Source organism: Salvelinus sp. IW2-2015, linkage group LG8 (genome assembly GCF_002910315.2).
Source record: "Salvelinus sp. IW2-2015 linkage group LG8, ASM291031v2, whole genome shotgun sequence".
NCBI lineage: Eukaryota > Metazoa > Chordata > Actinopteri > Salmoniformes > Salmonidae > Salvelinus > Salvelinus sp. IW2-2015.
The window spans coordinates 30,415,675-30,426,956 of NC_036848.1; the positions used below are offsets into that span (position 1 = coordinate 30,415,675).

The following is an 11,282-nucleotide window of genomic DNA, read 5'->3' on the forward strand; positions in this document are numbered from 1 at the left end:
GGGACATTAGGAGGGGTGCTGTTTAGGGGAAGGAGGGTGGTGGTGATGGTGGTGGGGGGGGGGGGGGGTCATTCTCTAGCTTCACAATGATGTGGAGACAAGGAGGTGAGTTTGAGGGGGCGAAGGAGGTGGTCTATCCCATGTGGGAGCCAGGTTTAAGTAATCTGCTAACTTCAATATCAGACATACAGGAACAAATGAAGGTATTACTCCCTCTGCCTGAATTTGTAATGGGCTCCTCCAGCACCGCCGAGACCTCAGCAGCCAATTGAGACAGATGGAGAGCGGGAGCTGAAATGGAGCTGCTATGGATCCGTAATGGCTTCGACAGGCCTGCTCATTTGAATAACCCCGTGTATTTCAAGCTGTGTGAATATATCAACGACCTCCTCCTCCCCCTCTCCCCTCAGAGCCCGGGGGAGACAGGACCGAATGGTTCTCCTTCTCTCTCTTTTTCTAATTCACTTGTGTGACTTGTAAGAGTTATTTCTCTAAGCCCGTGGGAAGGGGGAGGGAGGGAGAGAAAGATATGGCTTAGTTCTGTCTCGGCTGTTTTACCCACCCGTAAATCTACACCGGGGAGCTGTGTGTGTCAGCGTTCGTCCGTTGCACGTTCACTCATATTGAGAGAGAGTGAGAGGGATGAGTAACAGAGGAGGTGACCAGAGAGATGGGGAGCGAAATGAAAAGAGAGAAGATGGAAAGAGAACAGGAGATAAGGGTGCAGACTGTGAGGGAGGATTAAATAGAGATAACCCACTTGTCCATCGATCCACACCTCGAAGGCAGTAATGAGAAGTCGGAGATAAGGATGAAGTTCCTCTCACTAACACTAGATGGCAGAAGAGAACATGTAGCGTTTTGACCCTCCACACATAAATGGGGACGTGACAGACCATGGTTTGGCCTATTTGAACTTGACTGGTGCCTCGCAATAAATATTGGAGTCTCTTTCTGTCTGTCTTTCTTTCTTTCTCTCACTTACATACACACACACACACACACACACACACACACACACACATTTGTTTTACTATCCTTGTGGGGACCAAACAATTGATTCCTATTCAATATCCTATTTTCCCTTAAACCTAACCTTAACCCCTAACCCTAATTCTGTTCTCATTTGTCCATTCGCTTTCAATCTCCCTCTCTCTCTTTCTCTCTCTCGCTCTCCCTTTCTCTTTCTCACTTACAAACACCCAACAACACACACACACACACGTTCAACTTTAACCTCCATGGCTATGTGTTTTCGTTCTCTTGTAGAGGGCCTTGCTGTTGGTGTAGGGTTCGGAGCCATAGGAGAGACCTCATCGGCCACGTTCGAGAGTGCCAGGTAAGACAACATGTACCACTTATACAGGTGACCATATTACCCAGGCCCAATCCTACGCTGATCCGGCTATTACATTGATGACTATGACCACAGATATAGCCCCTATAGGATTTAGACACATCTGGTCGCTGGTTCAACCACGGTCAGATGCCCCTGCATTAGATCTCGGTCATAACAGCCTGGGATTTGGGGAGTGTGTGCATGAGTAGATGTTTTCAAAAATTTTTCTCCCCCTCCCTCCTTTGTGTGTGGTGGTGTGTTGTGTGTGTGTGTGTGTGTTTTGTGGTGTGTGTGTGGTGTGTGTTGGTGTGTTGTTGTGTGTGTGTGGTGTGGTTCATAATCCTCCTCCACATACCATGTGGCTAGTAGACAGGAGCATCACTTGTTCCTTCCCGTGGGAAAGAACTGTTTACTCTGTGGGGATGAAGAGGACAGAACAGCACTCCTTTGTGCCTGGCTGCTCTAGTGTCTCGGCTGTGCACTCTGCTGTGTGCTGCTACCACCCAGTGGCCACTATGGTACTGCATGCCTAACTTATAAGTAATGCATGGGCCGAAGAGGATGCTCAGACCTAGGCTTGCAAAATTCCGGTAACTTTCCCAAATATCCCAGGTTTTACAGAAATCCCGGTTGGAAGATTCCCGGAATGAGGAAGGAATAAGCAGGAAATGTGAGTGAACACATGTATTTGTGTGTGTGCATGCATACGTCTGTCCGTCGGTTTGTTTGTGTCTGTGCATGGTTGTATCTATCTGTGTGTGGGTAGTGTGTGGGTGTATGCGTGTGTGTGTGTGAATGTTCCGATTGAGAGGCGGGAGGGAAGGCAAGGAGAGGGAGGCGAGCAGGAATCCTGAGGAATGTGTGGAGACCGCCCTCCAGATGTGGACCAGCCGCTGGCAGCAAACCAGGGAGGAAGTTGAGGTGGAGGGCACATATACTAGCTCTCTCTCTCCATCTCTACCTCTCTCTCTCTCTCTTGCTCCATCACTTTTTCTCCCCTTTCCTCTCTTTCTCACCGACTTTATGTTCTCTTTCAACCACTTTGTCTCTCTCCATCTCTCTCTCTCTCTCTCTCTCTCTCTCACTCTCTCTCTCTCTCTCACTCTCTCCCTCCTCCAGCTCCCAGTGAAAGCCTCTCTTGTCCTCTTTTCCTCTGGTAGCTGTGTTAGCTGTGCTACAGGTGCACTCTCTTCTGGCTATTCTTGGCTCTGCCCAGGCCTCTCTCTCTCTCTCTTTGATGTGGTCTAGCAGGCCTGTTCACAGCAGGCAGAGTGGCTGCCGTGAGCAGGTCCTCTCCATGCCAGTGGCTTTGCCTTTTCCTGCTGCTGTATTACCGCAGTAGGTGCGTGTGTCGATTGTGTTGGTCTGTATGTGTGTGTGTGTTTGTGGGTGCATGTGTGTATGAGGAAACAGGTGGTAGTCAGGTAGAGTGAGTGAACAAGGAGGCCCCCTCAACCAAGCTGAGAATCCCCCCCACCCCCTCCCCTCTTTACTTACTGTGGTATTGCAATGTTTTGTTATCTGCATTAACACGTGGAATGTTTTGGTGGACTGTAATGAAAGTCAAACTGTAGGAGCACATGTTTGTGTGATTGCCTGCAAATTGAGTCTAAAATGTGCACCTCTCGAGTGCATTGTGGTCATTATGTGAATAAGAAGAGAGCCTTTGTCACAGCGGCAGACCAGTCAGTCACACACACACACACACAGAGAGTGGTTGGGACCACAGCATTCCTGTACTGTTGCTCAGTCCTCTGGATCTGCTGAGCTCTGGCCCTCCTCAGCAGAGAACCCCTCTGAGCTGGGTGGTTTGGCCCCACTGCTAGACCTCTCTCTCTCTCTGTCTCTCACACTCTCTCGCTCTCTCTTCTCTCTCTCTCTCTCTCTGCTCTCTCTCTCTTTCTCCTCTCTCTGCTCTCTCTCTCTCTCGCTCTCGCCTCTCTCTCCTCTCTCTCTCTCTCCTCTCTCGCTCTCTCTCTCTCCCTCTTTCTCTCCCTCTCCCTCTGTCTCTCACACTCTCGTTCTCTCTCTCTCTGTCTCTCACACTCTCGTCTCCTCTCTCTCTCTCCCTCTCCCTCTGTCTCTCACACTCTGTCACTCCTCTCCTCTCTCTGTCTCTCACACTCTCGCTCTCTCCTCGTCTTCCTCTCCCTCTCTGTCTCTCACACTTTCGCCTGTCTCTCTCTTGTCTCTCACACTCTCCTCTCTCTATCTCTCTCAATTTCAATTCAATTCAATTCGCTTTATTTGCATGACGTAACAATGTACATATTTGCAAAGCTTATTTTGGATATTTACAATATAAAAATAAATAAAATGAGAATCAAAATTGTCAACGGACAACAGTAACAACAATAACCAAGGTGTAAAATAACCATACATTCAACAATGACAATAAGCATACAGTAGAGTACATGTGCAGGTTGATTGGTCTGTCAGACACTGTCCCTACACTTATGGCAGGCAGCAATGTAGTGCGCTGCCAACCCACAGCTCTCTGTGTCCTCCCCAACAGGAGGGTAGCCTATCCTCATCAGAGAGGTCTTTGAAACCTTGAGTAAGGGTTCAAATTTGGGGAAATGACACTCTCTAATTGTTTTATTTTTGACATTTTGTCAGGAAATGCAGCTCCGTCTCAGGTACTGCTTTGTGCAGTGGTTGCACACCTTTCCTCTACAGGGAGCCAGGTTCTCTGTGTCTACCCTTCTCAATGGCAAGGCTGTGCTCACTGAGCCTGTACTTTGGCAAGGTTTTTCTAAGGTTTTGATCAGTAACCATGGTCAAATATTTAGCCACGGTGTACTGTCGATTTAGGGCCAGATAGCACTGCATTTTGCTTGTGTTCGTGCTTGTGTTTCTCAATAAGCAAGTAGTTTTTTTTGACTGTGTTGTAATTTGGTTTATTCTGATTGATTGGATGTTCTGGTCCTGAGGCTTCAGTTGTTAGTAGAACAGGTTGTGAACTCAGCCCCAGGACCAGCTGGATGAGGGGACACTTTTTTTTGCTCAGCTCTTGGCATTGCAGGGCTTGTTAATGATATGAGAGGGGGTCACTGTATTTTAGATGTTTCCAAAACTGAATTCTCTCTTTTTATATTAGTGATATTGGCCTAATTCTGCCCTGCATGCATTGTTTGTAGTTTTCCTCTTTCCTCTTACAAACTCTGCATGCAGGTTTCAATGGGGTGTTTGTCCATTTGATGAAATCTGGTTTTGCAAGTGGACTCCACACCTCGCTGCATAAATAGTGCAATTGGTTCAATGACATATTCAATTAGTTTTAGCCAAATTTTAATAGGTATTTCAAATTGAATTAGCTTTTTAATGGCGTAGAAAGCCCTGCGTGCTTCTCTCTCAGTTCATTCACTGTCATAAGTGTCCAGTTGAGCTTATTTTTAAACCTAAGTAATTGTAGTGTGTACAGTACTCTATATATTTTGTCCAATTGAGAACTTTGGTCTAATTCCCTGAGATCTGGATCTTCTCTGGAAAATAATTATTTTAGTCTTTTGGGGTTTACTGCCAGGGCCCAGGGTCTGGCAGTAACTGCTCTAGCAGGTCCAGGCTCTGCTGTAGGCCATTGCTGTGGGTGACAGCAGACATAGGTCATCTGCAAAGAGTAGACATTTAACTTCTGAATTGTGGAGATTAACACCAGGGGCTGAGGATTTTTCTAGAATAGTGGCCAATTCGTTAATGTAAATATTGAAGAGTGCAGGGCTCAGATTGCAACATTGGCGAAGCCCCTGGTTAAAGAATTCTGTTKTTTTCTTACCAATTTTAATGCTGCACGTATTGCCAGTATACATTGATTTAATTATGTCATATGTTTTACCCCCTACACCACTTTCAATAACTTTGTAGAACAGTTCTGTATGCCAAATAGAATCAAATGCTTTTTGGAATTCGATAAAGCAAGCGTATATTTTGGTATTATTTTGGTTGACATGTTTATCTATCAGGGTGTGTACGGTGTAAATATGATCAGTTGTGAATCCAAATTGGTGTAAATCCAATTTGGCTTTTACTCAAGACATTGTGCTTATTAAGGAAGTTCAGAACTCTTACATTGATAATACTACAGAAAACCTTCCCCAGGTTACTGTTCACACAAATGCCTCTGTAATTGTTAGGGTCAAATTTGTCTCCGTTCTTAACGATTGGGGTTATGAGTCCTTGATTCCAGATGTCAGGGAAATAACCTACACTCAGGATCAAATTAAACAGTTTTAATATAGCCAATTGAAATTTTGCACTAGTGAGTTTGAGCATCTCATTTAGGATGCCATCAGGTCCGCATGCCTTTTTAAATTTGAGAGCCTGAAGTTTCTTATAGAGCTCCTGGTCAGTAATTTGGGAGTCCAGTGGATTTTGATTGTCCTTTATAGCTTTTTCTAATCCATTCATCTTCTCATGAATTTTGCGTTGTTCTGCGTTTGTGTCAATTTGAACGATGTTGTAGAGTGTTTTAAAATGGGTTGTCCATATGTCACCATTTTGTATCGCTAATTCCTCTTGTTTAGATTTTTTTCGTTTTTTCCAATTTTGCCATTTTTTTTCTCTCTCTCTCTCTCTCTTTCTCTCTCTCTCTCTCTCTCTGCGCTCTCTCTCTCTTTCTCTCCCTCTCTCTCTGTCTCTGACACTCTCGCTCTCTCAGTCTCTCTCACTCTCTCTCACACAGTCTCTCTCTCACTCTCTCTGCCCTCTCTCCCTCTCTCTCTCCCTCGACACACCAATCAATCACTAGCTATTGCTGTTTAATGTCTACATTTCCTTCCTTTCTCTCCCGCCGTATCTCTCCTATCTTTCTCGCCCTATGTATTCTCTCTTTCTACATCGCTCCTTCCTTCCCTCCCTCTTCTCCCCTTTTCCTCCAGTGTGATTGTCGCCCTCCGTTCAAGTCAATATTCATTCATTCCTTTGGGTCTGTATTGGCACAGAGTGTCTCGGTCTCAGGTGTGACTCCAGTCACGTAGCCATAGCTACCTGGCACTGTCCCAACACACCTACGGCACCTGGAGTATCCCAGAGAAATGTACCAGGACCCCTCAGCTCTCTGTATTTAACTCGGGGAGCCACTCAGTGAAGACAGTATCATTTTCTTTGGTGTTTTGCTCTTTAGTTTTTGATTGGCCAGGGCAGGCTAGAATGTGGTATYTGATTTAATGGGCTGTTTTCAGACTAGAGTTGAGTGACATTGTTGCTGTCATAATGTGTTAATGAACCCAATGTGAAAAAGTATTTTTTCCCCCCCACATTGTCTGCTTCATATCATCTGGATCTATTTAAACTATTTAGCATCAGCTACGGAATCAATARGGAAATCATGCCTTACTGTAAAAACGTTGACATTACTGTAACTTTATAACGTTCAACTCTTSCTCTTCCTCTCCTTCTCGGATTGTTCGTCTGAACGTTTTGCTGGCGCAGAGATAGAAACCATGGTGACTGGTTCGTTTGGAGGTGGCAGTGGTGGGCGGAGTTCGCAGTTTTGTCTCAGCTGATTGGACTGAATGGGCCCCTATGCCTTTACGCTTACGCACGTACACACACACGCACACACACAGGTGGCGATGAGGACCGGAGTGCAGCCAAGTCCTGCTGTTATTACAGATGTGTATAGGAAGGAGGGAGGGCGGGAAAAGGGGGCTTGCTAGCCTAACTCGTGGTGTTTCACTCACTCACTAAGCCCTGGGCTCTCTTTCTCACACAACACAAGAATAGTATCGTTATGAAGTCAGCTTCCACTATGGCACTTGGGCTCTCTGAAAGCAGCTCACAGATGTTTTATACGCTGTAATTAACACATTTCCTGACACATTTGCACATGAATTCAACAGGACTTGTGTGTCTACCAGTAGATTGGGGATCGTAGGCTACTCAGTTGATCCTATTATTACTTGTGTRCTTTTTAGCATAGTCATTAAATCAAATCAAATCTAGTCTAAATGCATTGGTCGTGTAACCGATGTGAAATGGCTAGCTAGTTAGCGGTGGTGCGRGCTAATAGCGTTTCAATTGGTGACGTCACTCGCTTTGAGYCCTTGAAGTAGTGGTTCCCCTTGCTCTGCAAGGGCCGCGGCCTTTGTGGAGCGATGGGTAACGATGCTTCATGGGTGACTGTTGTTGATATGTGCAGAGGGTCCCTGGTTCGCGCCCGGGGCGAGGGGACGGACTAAAGTTATACTGTTACAGTCGCCTACACAGTTAGCAGGTGTTATGGTGGGTGTCGCGAAAGGCTTATGCTCTTGTTCCTATCAGTCAGTGCAGTAAATGTCAAACAAACACACAGTAATAAAACATTAAGAAATAGTCAAACAATTTAGTACAGCAGTACATATAACTAGTATATAAACATTATAAAAGTGGCCAGTGTTCAATGACTATGTACATAGGGCAGCAGTTCCTAAGGTGCAGGGTGGAGTACCCGGTGGTAGCCGGCTAGTGACCTTGACTAAGGGACAGAGTAGAGTACTGGGCAGAGGGCAGAGTAGTGTGCAGAGGCTGTCTAGTTTAGGAGGCCGGCTGTTTAACGSTCTGATGGCCTGGGGATAGGAGCTGTTTATCAGTCTCTCTGTCCCAGCGTTGATGCACCTGTGCTGTCTCTGCCTTCTAGATGTTAGTGGGGTGAACAGGCCATGGCTTGGGTGGCTGAGGTGAGGTCCTTGATGGTCTTCTTGGCCTTCCTGTGACACTGGGTGCTGTAGATGTCCTGGAGGACAGGCAGTGTGCCCCCGATGCGTCGGTTGCGGATGGTGCAATTGCCAGGCGGTGATAGGATGCTCTCAATGGTGCATCTGTAGAAGTTTGTGAGTGTCTTAGGGGCCAAGCCAAATGTCTTTAGCCTCATGAGGATGAAGAGGCGGTGTTGCACCTTCTTCACCACACTGTCGGTGTGAAGGGACTATTTCAGGTCCTGAGTGATATGCACGCCAAGGATTTTATTTTATTTTATTTAACCTTTATTTAACTAGGCAAGTCAGTTAAGAAAAAAAATGTTATTTACAATGACAGCTTACCCGGGCCAAACCCTCCCCTATCCCGGACGACGCTGGGCCAATTGTGCACCGCCCTATGGGACTTCCGATCACTGCCGGTTGTGATACAGCCCGGGATCGAACCAGGGTCTGTAGTGACGCCTCTAGCACTGCGATGCAGTGGAGCCATAAAATGGGGAGCGTGCTGACACCACTCCTCCAAGGCACACCTCCTACCTGTAGGCTGTCTCGTCATTGTTGGTAATCAGGCCTACCACTGTTGTGTCGCCAGCAAACCTGATGATTGAGTTGGAGACGTGCGTTGCCAGGCAGTCATGGGTGAACAGGGAGTACAGGAGGGGGCACGTCAGGAAGTCCAGGAAGACGGCCCGTCATGAAGTCTAGGATCCAGTTGCACCGASAGGGGTTCAGACCCAGGGCCCTGTGCTTGGTGTCGAGCTTGGAGGGAACTATGGTGTTGAACACTGAGCTGTAGCCGATGAACAGCCTTCTTATATAAGTTTTCCTCTTGTCCAGGTGGGATAAGGCAGTGTGCAATGCAATGGCGATTGCGTCGTCCATGGATCTGTTGGGGCGGTACGCAAATTGTAGTGGGTCTAGGGTGTCAGGTAGTATGGCGATGATATGGTCCTTAACTAGCCTGTCAAAGCACTTCGTGATTGCAGAATTGAGTGCTACGGGTTGATAGTCATTTAGTTCAGCTACCTTCACTTTCTTGGGTACAGGAACAATGGTGGACATCTTGAAGCAAGTGGTGAAAACAGGCTGGGATATTGAGAGATTGAATGTGACACTCCAGCCAGCTGGTCTGCACATGCTCTGAGAACGTGGCTTGGGATGCTGTCTGGGCTGGCAGCCTTGCGAGTGTTAATGCACTTAAACGTCATACATCGGCCACGAAGATCGGGAGCACACAGTCCTCGTGAGCGGCCTGACCTCTCGGCGTGACCTTTTCAGTGTACTGTACGGTCTCTCCCTGACAGGGTCCTCAGCCAAAGCTATTAGTTCACAGTTTTAACCCTTTACACACGGGAGAATCGGCCTATATGGATAGGGCTAAATTGACATATTTCATACAGAAGAAATATGAAAAGCATGAGAGAGAGAGAGAAATCAAATCAGATTGTTACAGAAATTAAACCTCCCATTTGACAAATTGAAAAAAAAAACAGAATAAACTAAATTGCTATTTGGCCCTCAAAAGAGAACACAAATTGGCAGAATATCTGTACTCTATCAGAGATACAAAACAGATCTCGACCAAATACAGACTCAGCGACCACCAAAAAGACATGGCTACCCAAAGAGGAGTGTGTATGTGGTAACTGCATGACAGGAGAGGTAGAGAAAGAGATGCACTAATCTTTTTTCAAGAAAATGAATTTGCTATTGACATAAAACTGTGAATTATTCTGTGTGAGGTAGAAATCGCAAATATTACTGCCAGATATTTATATGATTGCCATAGCCTGGAYGAACATCCCATGAACATTAATTCCCTGAAGAATTTACATTGTATATAACTTACAAGTAATATATATTGTAACCATCATCCATGTACATTTTGTTATTGTGATTATAGTTCCCTTTTTTAATGAGATTCACTAAATTCTCAAAGTCCTAAAAACTTTGTTTGGTATGGCAATAATATACAGTACCAGTCAAAGTTTGGGCACACCTACTCATTTAAGGGTTTTTCTTTATTTTTACTATTTTCTACATTGTAGATTAGTAGTGAAGACATCAACACTATGAAATAACACATATGGGAATCATGTAGTAACCAAAAAAAGTGTTAAACAAATCCAAATATATTTTAGATTTTAGATTCTTCAAAGTACCCACCCTTTGCCTTGATGACAGCTTTGCACACTCTTGGCATTATCTCAACCAGCTTCATGAGGTAGTCACTTGGAATGCATTTCAATGAACAGGTGTGCCTTGTTAAAAGTTAATTTGTGGAATTTCTTTCCTTCTTAATGCGTTTGAGCCAATCAGTTGCGTAGAGGTGATATACAGAAGACTGCCCTATTTGGTAAAAGACCAAGTCCATATTATGGCAAGAACAGCTCAATTAAGCAAAGAGAAATGACAGTCCATCATTACTTTAAGACATGAAGGTCAGTCAATCCGGAAAATGCCAAGAACTTTGAAAGTTTCTTCAAGTGCAGTCACATAACATTGAATCAAATCAAATCAAATGTTATTGGTCACATACACATGATTAGCAGATGTTAATGCGAGTGTAGCAAAATGCTTGTGCTTCTAGTTCCGACAGTGCAGTAATATCTAACAAGTAATCTAACAAATTCACAACGACTACCTTATACACACAAATGTAAAGGGATGAAAAATAATATGTAAATATAAATATTTGGATGAGCGATGGCCGTGCGGCATAGGCAAGATGCAGTAGATGGTTAAGAATACAGTTTATACATATGAGATGAGTAATGTAGGACATGTAGACATTATTAAAGTGGCAAGAGATTTGAGTCTGTATGTTGGCAGCAGCCACTCTATGTTAGTGATGGCTGTTTAACAGTCTGATGGTTTGAGATAGAAGCTGTTTCAGTCTCTCGGTCCCAGCTTTGATGCACCTGTACTGACCTCGCCTTCTGGATAATAGCGGAGTGAACAGGCAGTGGCTCGGGTGGTTGTTGTCCTTGATGACTTTTTGGCCTCCTGTGACATTGGGTGCAATAGGTGTCCTGGAGGGCAGGTATTTGCCCCGTGATGCGTTGTGCAGACCGCACTACCCTCTGGAGAGCCTTGCAGTTGTGGGCGGAGCAGTTGCCATACCAGGCGGTGTTCAACCCAATAGAATGCTCTCGATTGTGCATCTGTAAAAGTTTGTGAGTGTTTTAGGTGACAAGCCAAATTTCTTCAGCTTCTGAGTTGAAGAGACGCTGTTGCACCTTCTTCACCACGCTGTCTGAGTGAAG

General features: G+C 45.3%; 1 protein-coding gene across 1 annotated transcript in view; it reads left to right on the plus strand.

The window, feature by feature from the left end:
- LOC111968220 (zinc transporter ZIP11-like) overlaps positions 1-11,282 on the plus strand; it is a 159,195-nt gene that overhangs the window by 127,603 nt on the left and 20,310 nt on the right. The window contains exon 8 of the mRNA XM_070444637.1: positions 1,270-1,339. Within this exon, the coding sequence (XP_070300738.1) occupies positions 1,270-1,339 (70 nt within the window). The remainder of the gene's footprint in view (positions 1-1,269; positions 1,340-11,282) is intronic.